Source organism: Phoxinus phoxinus (assembly GCF_949152265.1).
Source record: "Phoxinus phoxinus genome assembly, chromosome: 18".
In the NCBI taxonomy this organism is placed as follows: domain Eukaryota; kingdom Metazoa; phylum Chordata; class Actinopteri; order Cypriniformes; family Leuciscidae; genus Phoxinus; species Phoxinus phoxinus.
The window spans coordinates 23,777,876-23,795,375 of NC_136893.1; the positions used below are offsets into that span (position 1 = coordinate 23,777,876).

Here is a 17,500-nt window from a genome sequence, read left to right on the forward strand (position 1 = left end):
AAAGTTATGCGTCGTGTAGGTTTAGCATTTTGTCCCCCAACCAAGCACATTTTTGCAAGTCTGAAGAAGACATGGAATAGTGCACAAGTAGTTTAGACTTCATTTTACCTCTTTTTCCAATTTGAACCCATGGAGAAGAAGAATGAAAGCAACTCCTCAAGTCCTCTTCAGCCTCAATCCGAGAGCATCATTATGACAAATGGATCTGTAGGACTTAAGCTTGTGAAGTGCAGTTCCCAAGATGACCAGAAACAGAAAGTAATGTCTACAGAGGGGGATATGATGATTTCAGTTCGAGATTTAAGTTCAACCCAAACAGATTCTCTAAACAAAACAGCTAATGCTAATTCTCAGTGGATTCCCTTTCTGAAATGAACTCATTTAAAGTATATTTGTTTGTTTTTTTGGAGAAACTAGATAACTAAACTCTGCGTTTGATCCAATGATTCATGTCTCCCTGTCCACGGCCACACAGCTACAGTTATATACATCTTAAGCCGCTCTATAGGGCCGTCTGCAGACCTCCCTGTTGGTCTACTAATTATTTATGAGGAAACATGTCGTTAGAAGGAAAGCATTTCAAATGCAGCCCCTTCCTCCAAAACAATCAGGCTAACAAAAGAGTTTCCATTTGCTTGACAATCTTTATTCTTTCAAGGTTTATAACTTCATTTGTTCTTCTTTATTGGCTTTATGATACTATAATCATGACAGTACGTACAGTAGGATATATGGTAATTGTCAATAATCAGAATTTCTAAGAACATGGCTAGTTTTTACTCCAATTAATATTTCTCAGGTAAGGTTTGTGTTTAAAAGAACATTTATTTGTCTTGGACGTGAAATATTGATTGTGGAACATGTTGTCAGATATGGGTATAAAGTTGTCACACTGATTATAGAAGAAAACCTTATATTTGATAAAATAAAGTACAAAAAACATATTTCTAAATAAAAAATATTCTACAATATATTTGAAAGGGAACATTTATAATATAACAAATTATATGGGGTTTTTTTTATATCTCAAACAAGAATCCTTAAAAAAATGCATGGTTTCCACAAGAATATGAAGCATCCCAACTGTTTTCAACATTAATAATATTTTTTTTCTTGAGCATCAAATCCCAGAATGATTTCTGAAGGATCATGTGACGCTGAAGATTGGAGTAATGATGTTGAAAATTCAGCTTTGACATCATAGGAATAAATTATATTTTACAATACATTCAAATAGAAAAAAGCTGTTTTAAATGATAATCATATTTCACAATATTGCTGTTGAACTGTTATTTTGATCAAATAAATGCAGCTTTGTTTAGCAGAAAAATATTTTAAAAAATCACACATTTGATTGGTATGAGTAAAACATAAATTGTGATTTAACGTGTCGTGCTACACAGGACTCCCTTGTAAAAGAGACTGTGTCTCAATGGGACTTTTCCTGTTTATATAAAGGTTATAATAATAATAATAATAAACGTTCATAAGTCCAAACTGCAATATGAAAAGTAAAATAAAAAAAATATCAAACTATTATTTTGACCAACATACAATGTAACTTTATTATGGTTGACACATGTTTGTTAGTTTGATGACATGTGTATAACACTGGTATTACAACTTAAACGTGGTTTATGAGGACATTTCATGAGTCCTCATAATTCAAATAGCTTAAAAAAACATTTTAAAAAAACCAATGTTTTATTAAAAATGTAAAAATGCAGAATGTCTCCTGTGATGGGTAGGTTTAGGGATAGGGGCAGTGTAAGGGGAGAGAATATACAGTTAGTACAGTATAAAAACCATTACGCCTATGGAGAGTCCTCACAAGTAGCAAAACAAACTTTTGCAGAATTTTTTTTCTGTGATGGGTAGGTTTAAGGTTTGGGTTAGGGTATATAGTTAAAATATATAGTTTGTACAGTAAAAAAAAAATCACAATGTTCATGGAAAGTCCCCATGAAAAAAAGGAAACCCAACATTAAATTAAAGCTAGTCTGAGTCATTGTGTACTGCAGTCTCCAGCTCGGGTTGCTACGGTGAAGCATCAAGGTCTCCTGAGCAAATCAGTCCCAGCTCGAAAGGGCACGATGGCAGGTTCACGGCCATATCGCTCTAACACACACACACACACACACACACACACACACACACACACACACACACACACACACACACACACACACACACACACACACACACACACTTTCAGATCCAAAATGGAGTATTCATCCCTTTATGTTCATACAGTGTTTTAAAGTAGACATGTGGACAAGTAGGCTAGGTTTTTATCATTTATTACACAGTGACAAATGTTTCCTAAAATAGCCTCTAAATTATAGTCACATCTCTACTATTTGAAATAACCCTAAATGGCTCCTCATTTCCAACATGAACAGGTGGATAGGCTCCGTCTGTTTGTGGAAGTCAGCGATACGGTAGTCTAATCTGAGAGCGAGTAATGGAAACTCCACACAGAATGCGGATGGGAAACTTGTTGGAGGAGAATCTCCCTGTGCGAGATCAAATCTGCGGCGCATAATTGGTTTTCACATTATGACATCACTTCCTCCATATGCATGACAGTAACTCTCTTGAAGGTGCCCTTCTCCTGATATTTTGAGCTATCCGCCTGCACGTTTATGGGAGGTGGGCGCCTGGGCGGTAACTCCTGCATTTCAGCAGGAATGGCTTCCAATAGCCGACACGGTGTCATATTTTGCACCTCACCTCTCTGAATGGATAATTCCTATTGATTTTAGGCGAGAGATCACTTCCCTGCTATTCCGGCGAGTGGGAAAATCCATATAAGGTCTCCTGCCCATTACCTGTGGAGCTTTTGCTGGAATGGACAAATACATTGACTTAAACAAATCAGCCCAAACTGGTCAGATCAATTGTGCTTTCGTGAGGTCCGTGATGAGATGCATATTCGATACAACGCAAACAGCGAAGATGACACACGCTTATATGCATATGCACACCAGCTGCTTTCTCCCTGAATTCGTGGGAGGAAACATATCAATGCAGTTGACACATCAAGGTCATTGCGCTCATTTGCTTTCTCTGTTGTGCCAGGACTTATAGACACGTTTTCTTATTGAATCAGCCCCCCCCCCTCCCTCTCTCTCCTCTTTCTCTCTCTCTCTCTCTCCCTCTTGGGTTGTGCTTGCGCCCCGAGGAGACTGTGAGGAAGGAGCACACACCTGCCATAGCGACAGAGAGCACTCGTATCACCTCTGGCACGCTGTTAAGGTGTACCTGTTCCCCTTGCTGTGCTCTCGGTCAAACCATAATCATTTAGGGATGGTGCACAGCAAGCAAGTTATTATGTTATGTTTTGAATCGTCCTTTACTTCTATTGAATTATATGAAATCTTTCATAAATAATAGGATGATATCAAACAAATGTTTTAATTTTAAACAGACCTATTAAACATAATACAGTAATTATATAATGTATTAAACAAATATCTAATGGTTTGAAGGGATATACGAAATTAAATATTTTAAAAAAGCAATTGTATGATGATTTTGTACAGTAATTTTTAAGAAGAGTTCTTATTATGAAAATAAAATACGTTTAAAATAATATATTTGCTGAATGTAATATTTTTCACTTAATTACATGTTAATTGCAATTAAATGAAAATGTTTTATAGTTTATATTTTTTTTAAATGCAGTTAGTTGCTTTTTTGCCCACTTTCTGTCCCTCCGTTGACAGCAACGCAAGTTCGCAACTACCACTTTGATGCTTCAAAAAGTTCATAAAGAGATCTTAAGACTATCCAAATGAATTGAGCAGTTTAGTCAAACATTTCTGAAGAGACTCGATCACTATATGATGAACAGATATGATATAGTTTTTTATTCACATAAACATTGCTCAGCAAACATAAACAAAAGCTCAACCGAACCTGCTTGATGACCAAGAATGAACCTCATTGGTTCTTGCAGAAGCTCAAACTCTTGCTGAAGCTCAAACGTGATGCGTAACACGAGAATGAACCTCATTGGTTCTTGCTGAAGCCCAAACGTGCTGCGTAACACGAGAATGAATCTCATTGGTTCTTGCAGAAGCTCAAACTCTTGCAGAAGCTCAAACTCTTGCAGAAGCTCAAAAGTGCTGCGTAACACGAGAATGAACCTCATTGGTTCTTGCTGAAGCCCAAACGTGCTGCGTAACACGAGAATGAATCTCATTGGCTCATTGGAATGAATCTCATTGGTTCTCTCATTGGTTCTCGTAACACGAGAATGAACCTCATTGGTTCTTGCAGAAGTTCAAACGTGCTGCGTAACAAGAGAATGAACCTCATTGGTTCTTGCAGAAGCTCAAATGTGCTGTGTAACACGAGAATGAATCTCATTGGCTCATTGGAATGAATCTCATTGGTTCTCGTAACATGAGAATGAACCTCATTGGTTCTTGCAGAAGCTCAAACGTGATGCGTAACACATGAGAATGAATCTTATTGGTTCTTGCATGTCAAGTGAACATGCTTAAGCTTACGTTTACCACAACTGATGTGTGAGTAGATGAATGTTTATATGTGAATAAAAGCCTAAATTCAATCTGTTCATCATATAAAGTGATCTTGTGTATTCAGAAAATTGTGGACTAAACCGCTCATTTCAGATGAATTAGTTTTGCAATCTCCATATTAACTTTTTGATGCATCAAAGCTCTCCGATTTCATCAAAAGATCTTAATTTGTGTTTCAAAGATGAACGAAATTCGAACAGGTTTGGAACGACATGAGGGTGAGTAATTAATTACATTATTTTCATTTTTGGGTGAACTGTCCCTTTAAGTGGGAATTAAGTTCAAGCTGTGTGATTTAAAGAATCAGTCGTGTTTGTAACACAAGCTAATATATTATGAATTAATTATCATTAGGTTAATAATAAAAAAATGTAAGTGTTAAGAAAAACAATATCATCCCATCAAAATTAGATGAAAATCAGTTTCATCAGGACCGGACCATGCTTTTACAAAATACCACGTCTTAGTGAACTCTGGGATATGGGCCACAAGACCCTGTTGCAAAGGCTTCAGGGGACTTCTGTGTGATGGCCCATGCAATGGAAAAAAAGCAGAGCCATGTCTGGAGGAAAAAGGAAAACCCCTTCAGCTTGAGTCTAATCCGTTCTCTGTAGGATCTTGGAACATTCCCTACAATGTGGCATCCTGGCATGAAAGAAGCCGGCAGAGTGGGATGGACATGGAGAAGACCATCTGCTTTGAGTCAGTTAGGACTCCATAAGGGGATTTATAGGAGTGCGTATTAGTGTGTGTGTGTGTGTGTGTGTGTGTGTGTGTGTGTGTGTGTGTTTGCATGCAAAATGATGGATGGAGTGTGTTGTGTGAGCAGGTGCGGGCTTTCAGACCCACTGGAGTGCATAACCAGTGAAGGCATGATTCACTTACGCACACTGAAGGCTATATCAAAGAAAATGACTAACTGACTTTAGTTTGGTGGTGATATGGTGGGCGCAAATTGCACACAAATGAACATTTATGTAACCAACCCCCAGACGATAACAAACGTAGGTTCGTTTGGTTATTAGAAGCTGATCATTAAAAAGAAAACACCTACTACACAACCGAGAAATAGAGAGCCTCCATCTGGTCACAGCGTGACAGCGTTTCCCTCCAACTCCCTCTCCAAAAAGGGTGACAATCCTGCCCATCTGTGGCCACAACATGACAGCCACAGAAACTAACCGCTCAAGCATCATAGCAGGTCATGTGACTACAAATTTGATCTTCAATATTACATAGGGGAAAAACTAACACTTCAGACAAGCTTTCGGGTTGGAATTGGGAACATAAAGGAAATGTATCAAACATGTTCCAAAGTTTGGGGTCGGTAAGATATATATATATTTGTTTCTGTTACTTTGAACTTTCTATTCATCAAAATATCCTGTAAAAAAAAGAAAGGGAAAATATATATATATATATTGTTTTTCACCAAAATATGAAACAGCCCAGCTGTTTTCAACTGATAATAATCAGAAATGTTTCTTGAGCATCAAATCATCATATTAGAATGATTTCTGAAAGATCAAGTGACTCTGAAGTAATGATGCTGAAAATTCAGCTTTGATCACAGGAATAAATTACATTTTAACATATATTACAATAAAAAAAAGTTGAATGGTAATAATATTCTGTAATATTATTGTTTTCATTGCATTTTTTAAGATACTTTTTCAAAAGATATTTGAAAATCGTACCGACCCCTGACCTTGGACCGGCAGTGACCTTCCTTATTGTGACGAAAACACATAGTGTGGCTTTAACACCTGATTTTAGAAAAACGGTAGAATAAGCAGATTCTGCTCTTTCAGAAAAACACATCATGGTCTACACACTCGGAAAGTTAGCAGTTGTGTTCTGCTATTGCATGAAAAATGCACATGTGGGACAAAAGCCACTGAGGAATATTTCATATATTTTGCTGATTTACTTGATTTAATAGATTATCATGTGCTTCTAACACTGTGTTGGTTTCTTTCTTCCATGAAACACAAAAGGAGAGTTTACAGTCACTCAAACCATGCGCTTAAAATGTGGCTATTAACGTTCAGAAAAGTAACAAAAGCACCACAACAGTAGCATAAAAGTGCTCCAAGCTTTACTCCAAATCTTCTAAAGTACTTACGTGGGGTTATAATGTTCTAGACACACGGATAGAGCTTAAGGATACAGCTCAGCTTGACATGATTATGAATTATTATGGATTGTCAAGTAGCTAGTCAATAAGGAAGATTATGCAAACACTTATTGATCTGCAAGTAAGAAAAGAAGATATTTTGAAGAATGTCGGAAACCACACAGTTGACGGTAGCCATTGACTTTTTCCCCTATAGAAGTCAATGGCTACCGTCAACTGTCAAGTTACCGACATTCTTCAAAATATCTTCTTTTTAGTTCAACAGAAGAAAGAAACTCATACAGGTTTGGAACAACTTGAGGGGCAGTAAATGACAGAATTGTCCTTTTTGGGTGTACTGTCCCTTTAATTACAGTAACAAAGTAAAAATACAAGTTACTGTCCACCACTGGCTTTGTGTGAAGTCGTCGAACACATTTCCAGTCACATTCACAGCTCATTCTTCTAAATTTCTCCTTTTTTTTGTCCCACTGAAGAAATACAACGGTTTGCAAAGGCTATTATTATAAAATAACCTCGCATAAATGTCGAGTAATCACTGAGCCTCTGTATTTAGCACTGGTGACTCATATCCTGCGGTGGCATGTGGCGCCCCTCTTTCACATTAGTGATACTATTATACTGAGCGCGACAAGGGATCATTCAAAGATAAACCCATGAATATTTTCCCGTCAAAATGAAATAAAACAGAGCTAAACAGAACAGCGCTTATAGCTGAGACCTATGCGTGCATATCCTCAAAACCTGTCCTTTTTCTTTCACTTGGACTAAAAGCTTCTCTGCAGTATTGAAGGTCGTGCAACTGGGCCACTGCAGCTGTACGCCAGGCACACTCAACTCAAACAGTGCTGTAGCTTCATATCCCTCACGAGTTTTTAATCACATGATTTCCATTGAAGGGTATCAGTGTTCCTTCTCCCGGGATTTATTTGATTGTTTTTAAAAATTTGTTATCCTGATTTTGCATCATATATGAACATCAAACACTGATATTTCAAGTCCTGGGTGCGGATTGGTCAATAACCGTCATGACACATTAACACCTGTTCACTAGCACTGAGCAGTAAGTCTAGCAGACGGGTGGCATGTGATTCAATTCGATGACAAGAAGAGTTTTAATGAAAAATTGTGCCCTTAAAGGACACTTCTGGTGAAAAATGAACCTAGGGGTAATTAACATGGTTACTGAGTCGATCGTTCTCTGTGATGCGTTTTCATGATAATCGAATATAAAGAGTTTTATCTCTAAAAACAGATTAGCTTATAACGCTATTATGCGACATATAATAGGTAGAAGTAAATCGCTAGTTAATACCACTAACACGGCTCAAAATAGCCTCACACTAACACAGTAGCATAATGAGGGTCCCTACATGCAAACCGAAGCATTGGGAACTTTGTAAGTGTACAGACAGTTTAATAAGAAGATACTTTATAAAAACAGTATTACGCGAATACAGGCAGGAGGCATCTTGGAAAACAGTCTCGACTAGTCGAGCAACGAACGCTGTGCTAAGTGAGCTGGTCGATGGGAATTACGTTTGTGAAGTCTAACGTAGACCGGTGTTCGTGGCTCGACTAGTCGAGACTGTTTTCTGTCCAGTCTGTACACTTACTTAGTGCTTACTTACTTAGAGATAAATCTCTTTACATTCGATTATCATGAAAACGCATCCCAGAGAACGGTCGACTCGGTAACCATGTGTTCTTAACCCCTAGGTTCATTTTTCACCGGAATTGTCCTTTAATGTTTTTATTATGAAGTAACTGTTTTACAGAAGCAATAAGGCACTTGAAGCTGTTCTGTATTGTGAATAATGTCAGAGTTAAAGAGGAGGAAGGAGGAGCTCTCACACACTTTCTTGTCAAAATCTGACAAAAATACAAAGGTAAAGGCTGTGTACTTTAGACTGTGTGGCTTTAGTGAGGAAAATTACTACAATCCCATGGTGCATTGCGCATAGCATAATCAAATTAAAAATGATGGAGAAATATAACAAACTACTCATTTACAAGTGTTGATTATATCAAAACAATATATTGTAACTTTATTGCAAAATATGTATATAAACATTTCAGTATTTTGAGAGCGTAGAGAGACCGACTCGATTATATTCGTTGTGCTTCATGATAGTAGGCGGAGCTTAACAGCTCTTTTAGCAACCCTTTGATTGGTGGAATTTGCTGTACAGCATTATGGGTAATGTAGTTTTTTTACCATGAATTCCGCTGTTAACCTGTTAACGTTTATTAACATGATTATTTTTTTAAATAATACCATCAGTTAACGACCTCGTAGCTCACAGTCCTTATACGTTAACGTTGAAAATTAGTTTCCCTATATGGAGAAAATTAGTTTTTGCTTCCCAAACCTGACTGTTCTGCACTAAAATGACGCACAGTTTCAAACCCATCGTCAGCAACTAACACAAACTGTGAAGTGAAAGGCGGCAGAGATGTAATTCAATATTCGCACTGTATGTTGCTGACCAAAAATATTTAGCTAGACTACGAAGTTGACTAAAAAATTTTTTTACAAAACAATTGTGATATATATGACAATTGTGAAATGTAAAGTCACATTGTGAGAAATTAACTCGCGATATCACATTCTGTGATATAAAGTCAGAGAAATAAAGCTCCATTCACAAGAAAAAATTAATTCACAAATGTAAAGCGGCTATTGTGATATAGTCACAATATCATCAATTGCGAGATATAAAGTCACAATTACTCTGAATTGGCTTCCATACGTCACAGCGTCTAATAGCAGCGTCTACCTGCCAAAATCATCCAACCGCAACATTCATACATACAAACAGACCGACGATTTGAAAATAGCATAGAAATAGACAGAATACAAGAACGTGTCCCGTGGAGGAACGGCCGCTAAATTCACAACATAGCCTGGCCTCTAATATACAGTGCCTTATTGCTTAACTGTCCTTGATGCGATAGTCAGGACACACAACACAACAACCTTCGCGTGATGAATGCGATGTGACGAGAAGGGATTCCACATGTAAATAATGGCCATTAGAATGATATAAGTTGGCATGTGATGTGACACACCAACAGATGGGACCAGAGAAAGCCACGAGTAACCAACACCACTCAGAAACGACAAGGAGGCGTCACGTTTATGACTATCGGTTTATACAGCAACGTCAAAGACGACACATGACAGCTGATGGAGCTAGCGTAACTAGCACAGCCCTCCACAACGCCGTGAAGGAGCACTTACGGTACGCGGAGCTACCAATCTTACATTTAGCAGCAGAAACAGCACATGAACACAGGAGTCCATCTTCTTTTGGTAAAGAGGATGAATACTGAACACTGAAAAGGCAAGTGGTGCGGCGGGTCGGTCGAGCCGGGACGGGACGGGATGGGGGTTGCCTGGAGGCTGGAGGGGTTTGGGTTTTTTTTTTTTTGAAGGCACCTCCTCCTAGAAACGTGGAGGAGAAGGGAACAGTCCACGAGCCCCTACGTTTGGCAAGCTGGGGTCCACACAGGCAATCCGGCCTCCGTTAAAGCTTCCTCCACTTCCTTCTCCTTCCTCACTGCTGTGCAAGACTGGAGGAAGAAACAACACATGAAAAACTGGAAAAAAAAGGAAGAAAAAAAAGACATGAATTGTTTGTGGTAACCTGGAAAGATCACTGATATTTGAGGGCACAGATCTGGGTACATTTTCTTAAAAAAAAAATACAAATGGTGCACGTCTGTAGAAAACTCGCTGCCACAACGGTCAGATGTAATGAAGATGGGTCAAAACTTTGGACACATTACTATTTATTAATGTTTTTTTAAAGAAGTCTCTTGTTCATCAAGCCTACATTTATTTGTTCAAAAAATGCAGTAAAAATTTTTAATATTGTGAAATTTTATTAAAAATTTAAATAATGGTTTTCTATTTGAATATACTTTTCAAATGTGTGTCATTTATTTCAAATCAATGTTCAGATTGCAATGGGTGTTCTGGACCGTCGCTTGGGCATTTTTAGATGGGTTTGGATGGGTTTGGATGGTTGGATGGGTTTGGATGGGTTTAGATGGGTTTAGATGGGTTTGGATGGGTTTAGATGGGTTTAGATGGGTTTAGATGGGTTTAGATGGGTTTGGATGGGTTTAGATGGGTTTGGATGGGTTTAGATGGGTTTAGATGGGTTTGGATGGGTTTAGATGGGTTTAGATGGGTTTGGATGGGTTTAGATGGGTTTGGATGGGTTTGGATGGGTTTAGATGGGTTTAGATGGGTTTGGATGGGTTTAGATGGGTTTGGATGGGTTTAGATGGGTTTAGATGGGTTTGGATGGGTTTAGATGGGTTTAGATGGGTTTGGATGGGTTTGGATGGGTTTAGATGGGTTCACCATGCAGGTGAAAATCTGATCTGATGTTAGGCATCATTCACATCGCAAAAATATTGCAGGATTTAGTTACATTCAGAAAAGCGATCCTAATCATATGTGACCCTGGATCACAAAACCAGTCACAAGTAGCACGGCTATATTTGTGGCGATAGCCAACAATACATGGGTACACAATACACAACAATACACAATGTGTGGGTCAAAATTATAGATTTTTCTTTTATGCCAAAAATAACTTTAAATCATATTAAGTAAAGATCATGTTCCACGAAGATATTTTGTAAATTTCCTACCGTAAATATATAAAAAAATGGTTTTTGTGAGGAATGCAGGCACAATCGTGAACATAAATGCACAACTTTAAAGGCGATTTTCTCACATTTTTTTGCTCCCTCAGATTCCAAATTTTCAAATTGTTGTATCTCGGCCAAATATTGTCCTATCCAAACAAACCATATGTAACGCTAGAGGCTGCAATCTTTAGCCTGCTTGTTCGAGCGCCTGACTCTCATGCCGGAGACCCGGGTTCGAGACCCGCACGGAGCGGGGTGAGAAGGACCCGGGTGGAGGGGTTTCATTGGTGTCGTGACCCGGGTGGGAGTGAGGTTTAGGGGGGTGAGTGTAACGGAGGCCAGTTAGTAGTCGCTGTGCGAGTAAACCAGACACTAGAGGCTGCAGTCTTAAGCCTGCTTTTTAGAGCGCCTGACTCTCATGCCGGAGACCCGCACGGAGCGGGGTGAGAAGGACTCGGGTGGAGGGGTTTAATTGGTGCCGTGACCCAGATGGGAGTGAGGTTTAGGGGGGTGAGTGTAATGGAGGCCATTTAGTAGTCGCTGTGCGAGTAAACCTCACTCCTCTGATCTCAATAGGTGCTCTAGCGCTAGAGGCTGCAGTCTTTAGCCTGCTTGTTAGAATGCCTGACTCTCACGCTGGAGACCCGGGCTCGAGGCCCGCACAGAGCGGGGCGGGTGGAGGGGTTACACATACATCAATGGAAAGCTTATTTATTCAGCTTTCATGTGATGTATAAATCTCAATTAAAAAAAACATGTGACTGGTTTTGTGGTCCAGGGTCACATTTGTGTTATTACGACGCAATATCAAAAGCAATCCTGTTTGGCAACATTTTAACCGAATGATCAAAAGAAATGTGTCAATAACGGAGTGTGAACCGAACTCAGCACGTTGTTTCTTCACGGACCTAAAATCAGGAAGTGGGTCTCGTCCTGAATGTGGTCCACGAGGAGGACTTTCATTCAGGTCTATTACGCAACGTGGCAGGCGAAAACAGCAAAGCCTTTTAAAAGCACAGAATCATGTCTCTGAGGCTAAACTGCTCAAAGAAGAGATACATTAAGATGGGGAAGTGTGTGCAGACAGCATGAGATTGGCTCAAATTACAAGTATCCAGTGTAGAGAAAGACAGCGGTGCAGAAGAGCTCTCCAGCGCTCCCCGAGAAACACAGCTTGTCCTAGATTCCTTGCAATGACGTGCGCAATGTTGCAGAAGATCAGATGGATAGCGTTTTGCACGTCTCTCTGCATTAAAACGCAATTGTTCTGGGTCATAAATGAAATCCAGAGTCTGGGCTCAGATTTCTTTTGCTATTCTTACTTGATCTGATGTATCAGAAAGACTAAACTACTAGACCGGGCCTGAACAGAGACTCAACAGATATAATGACAGAAACTATCACAGGCTGACTGGCAGATTTCTGTATGATAATGTTTGTCAGTGAAATGATATCTGAACTGATAAGTGCAAAAGATTACTATGCTATTTCATTTGGGATTGTATTTCTTTGAATATAGACTGTATATATAAAGCTTTGTCATATTTGTTTATCTAAGAAACCTATTTATTTATTTCTTTAATTTTAATTTTAATAAGGATTACAGAATACAGAACATAGGAGAATAAAAATGCTCGTTTAAAAGAAAAATGTCAGACGGACTTAGAGGTTTAAAATCTGAAGTCTTCATATGCACACACACACACACACACACACACACACACACACACACACACACACACACACACATGTTTTGTGCTGTCAAATCGATTCATGGTGATTAATCGCATAAATATATTTGCATATGTATTTACCTGTCAAAGGTTTGGAAACATTTTAATGTTTTTGAAAAAAGTCTCTTCTATCAAGCAGAAAAAACAGTGTAATATTGTGAAATATTATTACAATTTAAAGTAAAGTTTTTTCTATTTTAATATACTTTAAAATGTCATTTATTTTCTGTGATGCAAAACTGAATTGTCATCAGCCATATACAGTATCAAAATAACCGGTCAAAAAAATTGGAAACATTGCTATTTTAACATAAAATATTCGATTTTGTTTAATGCAATTAATCGATTTGACAGCACTAATATATTTATTATTAAATATTTTTAAATATAAAGACAGTCGCTCTGAATGGCAGTGACATTACGGCGCTGTAACATTGAGACACAAGGTGGCAGCACTACGACAGTCGTGACGTCACACACACTTTCCAAACCAATGTCAACTCAAGGTGAGCCAAGGTGGGGCAGGATTGACCATATTTGGATAAAATAGTATTCAAAAGGAGATTCGTTTGTATTTAACACCATACCTTGACTAATATGGCTTTACTAGCTTTGCATTTCGTATGTTGTCTCTTTTTTTTTAAGAAACCCATCAGTGCTCGTGCAGAAATTAAACGATGAGAAATGAGAAACTAAACTCGTCCATGCAGGAGCAAACCAAGACAAAAGTACAACTACAAACTTGTATTATTTAATATGAAGTATAATAATGAATGTGGGATTCACCTGTTTCTTAAGACCAGGATCCTGTGGGAGACTCGGAGCGTTTGGCGGAGAGACAGCAGCCTCTTGTGAAGGATCAGTGTATCGCAGGCGCTCTGCTTCACACACATTCATGTTTTACTTCAGTCTGTGTTTGGTCTATAACGATTCAGTGATGAAACATTCACGTATTGCACTTTAGTATCCCATAGCGTGGCTTAATAGTCTTTTGAAGATAGGCCTATACTCCAGTGCAGTCACTATGATTGATCGTGTTGGCCGTTCGCTTATGAAATCCAGATCCATTTCATAAATCCAGCAAGATAGCAAAATCTTCAGCCAGACTTCAAAACATTCTGGCGTATTACTGAGGAAACCAAAAAAAAAAAAAAAAAATGCCATGGCAACAATGGAACCCATCGTCGCTATGGAGACTGCATCACTCCAACGTGATGAGAGTATCCAGTGGAAAGCGCGTTCAGTCTCTGACCTTTCCCATCCTTCTCCCCTTGAACTTCAGTGATCGACACACATTAGATAGTCTCTGAACTTGTGCGTAAATGATAACTATTCAGATCTGAACTCTAATCGCACAAACGGAGAAAAGGGTCACATTTAGCATCGTATGCATCTTTCATTGGTTTCACTCTTGACAGGAACACGGACACACAACAGAAGCACACAATTCCAACAAGTGATGTGTTATCTGAGCAACTCTTGTCCGGAATGTAAGAAAATACACAACACATTTAAATGGGCTATCTTCTTTCGTTATTATAAGCGCTTCTCTCCCTATTCTGGTGCGAATAAACGGGACTAAGTTTCCAGCAATGTATGTCAAAGTAGACTATGCGATGCCACGAGTGCGTTTGAATAGAATAGCTAATAACTTGTCATCGACGATATTATACTGGTTTTGTGGCAAGCGTTTAACATTTTCCCCTTAAACTAGTTAATGCCGAAAAGTTTGGAAACACTATTTTTAATGTTTTGAAAAAAGTCTTAACTGAATTTTCAGAAATCATAACTCCAGTCTTCAGTGTCACGTGATCCTTTAGAAATCATTCTGATGTGATACATTTTTATGTTTATTTGATGCACAATTTTTCATCAAGTAGTTTTTTTTTTTGTGGAAAGAAATTACTTTTATTCAGAAAGGATGTGTTAAATAAATAAATAAAAAAGTAAAGATTTATATCGTTTGAAAAGTTTTCTATTTTGAATAAATGCATCGATGAATTCTGAAAAGTTAAGCAGTGCAACTGTTTCCGACATTAATAAATCATCATATTAGAATGATTTCTGAAGGATCATGTGACACTGAAGACTGTAATGATGCTGAAAATCCAGCTCTGATCACAGGAATAAATTACATTTTAAATTGTATTCAAGTAGAAAACCACTGATTTAAATTATAATAATATTTAATAATATTGCAGTTTTTTTTCTGTATTTTTTATCAAATAAATGCAGTCTTGATAAGCAGAAGAGACTTCTTTCAAAAACTTTACAAATAGTAGTTGAATATATCATATATATAATATTTGTATTACTTGTGAGTCAGTCAATAAGTGGTATCTTTTCAGTTTAACCAGTAAACTATTCATTAGATACTATAGTACTTATTATTTTGTTCGTCAGTAACTTGTTTGTTTCCAGAAGATAATTGATTAACTATTCACTTCTAATGTATTCTAATGGTTGCTGGCACTTGTTCCAGTTTTTCGATGACTTATTTATTACTTATTTATGATGCGTTGATGTATATCCCAATACTAGTTAGTAACATTTTTAAAGCTCACCACTAGGTCAAATTGCATCTTTAACTTGTCATAATATCTACAGTAGTTAAAGTAAGATTAAACATGTAACTAAATGCTAGTCAGAAGTGAATGGTTGATCATCTGTACAGCCGACGTAATTCAAAGACAAATATTTTGCTTACTACAAATCAAAAACATAAACTATACAAAAAAAAAAATAGGCCTACTAGTTTAAGGAATAAATGTGAAGTTGGCTTGCCACACACACACAGTGCCTACATGAATGAATGTATAAAAACAGCAAATATATTGAAAGCCGACAGAGGCTTTCTCCTCACAGTACAATGGTTCGATCAAACAGGTGTTAACCACTGCATGGGACTGGCGCGTAAAACATGTAACCATTCCCTCTGCGTCCTGGAAATCTGCGTAATGTCATGATGGCGTTAACCATATCGCGCAGACACGAAAGCCTAGACGTCTGTGAACATCTTCTTAATGTTCACACAGTTCTGGTCGTTCTGCGCGGGGAAGTTGGGCTGCTTGAAGGCGCTGTTGATGCCCTCCTCGATGACCATGTACTCCGACTTGCTGAGCGACGAGGTGCTGCCCGTCTTCTTCAGCTCCTCGGAGGAGGACAGAGGCTGACAGCTGCCGATGTGCAGGTACTGCGCCTGCTCCTCTCCTTCGGTCTCTCGGTGGTAGAAGTAGTTGAAATTGGACACGATGACTGGCACTGGGAGAGCGATGGTTAACACGCCCGCAATCGCACACAGGGAGCCCACGATTTTGCCCCCTATGGTGACCGGGTGCATGTCGCCGTATCCCACGGTCGTCATGGTTACCACCGCCCACCAGAACGCATCAGGGATGCTGCTGAAGCCCGAGTCGGGATCGTCCGCTTCAGCGAAGTAGACAGCGCTCGAGAATAAGATGACGCCGATGAAGAGAAAGAATATCAACAAGCCCAGCTCGCGCATGCTGGCTTTGAGCGTTTGCCCCAGAATCTGGAGTCCTTTCGAGTGCCGCGAGAGTTTGAATATCCGGAACACGCGCACTAGTCTGATGACCCGGAGAATAGCCAAGGACATCGCCTGTTGCCCGTTCCCTTGCCTTTCAGCGAGCTCCGTCCCCAAAGTGATGAAATAGGGTATAATGGCCACTATGTCAATAATGTTCATGATGTTCTTGGAGAACGTGGCTTTGCTCGGGCACGCGAAGAACCTGACGAGCAGTTCGAAAGAGAACCAGATGATGCAAAGAGTCTCGACGACAAAGAACGGGTCTGAGAAGGGACTCGAGAAGTACGGGAGAGTTCCGTTCACACGCGGGGCGATCATCCTTTCGTGTTTGTCGTCCCGAAATTCGGGTAACGTTTCCAGACAAAAGATGACGATTGATATCAAAATGACCAGCACGGAGACGATCGCGATGCCCCTGGCGGGACCCGAGCTCTCCGGGTACTCAAACAGCAACCACACCTGTCGCTGAAACTCATTGGTGGGCAAAGGACGCTCTTCCTCTTTTATAAAGCCCTCGTCCTCACGGAATTTCTCCATGGCCTCCTCCCCGAGCTCATAGAAGCGTATCTCTTCGGAGAAAATGTCAATGGGCACGTTCACGGGTCTCCGTATGCGCCCGCCTGACTGATAGTAATACAAAATGGCATCGAAGCTCGGGCGATTCCTGTCAAAGAAATACTCGTTTCTGAGAGGGTCGAAGTAGCGCATTCTCTTTTTGGGGTCGCCAAGCAGGGTCTCGGGGAACTGGGCCAGGGTTTTGAGCTGCGTCTCGAATCGCAAGCCCGAGATATTGATGACAACTCTCTCGCAACACTCGTGGTCCGGCTCGTAGCGCTCGAGCGACTGGTGCCCGGGCAGCGCCGCC

The 17,500-nt window shown here is 39.4% G+C and overlaps 1 protein-coding gene across 2 annotated transcripts in view; it reads right to left on the reverse strand.

Moving 5' to 3' along the window:
* Positions 1 to 9,829: 9,829 nt before the first annotated feature.
* Positions 9,830 to 17,500, reverse strand: part of LOC306985338 (potassium voltage-gated channel subfamily A member 3) — a 175,425-nt gene continuing 167,754 nt past the window's right edge. The window contains exons 1-2 of one of the 2 annotated variants that reach the window (XM_079587476.1): positions 13,875 to 17,500; positions 9,830 to 10,263 (exon numbers count right to left, since the gene is read on the reverse strand). The exon at positions 13,875 to 17,500 is cut by the window's right edge and continues 261 nt beyond it. In XM_079587476.1, the coding sequence (XP_079443602.1) occupies positions 16,087 to 17,500 (1,414 nt within the window). In that variant the 3' untranslated portion in view covers positions 9,830 to 10,263; positions 13,875 to 16,086. The remainder of the gene's footprint in view (positions 10,264 to 13,874) is intronic. The other variant, XR_013794786.1, reaches the window with a different exon arrangement.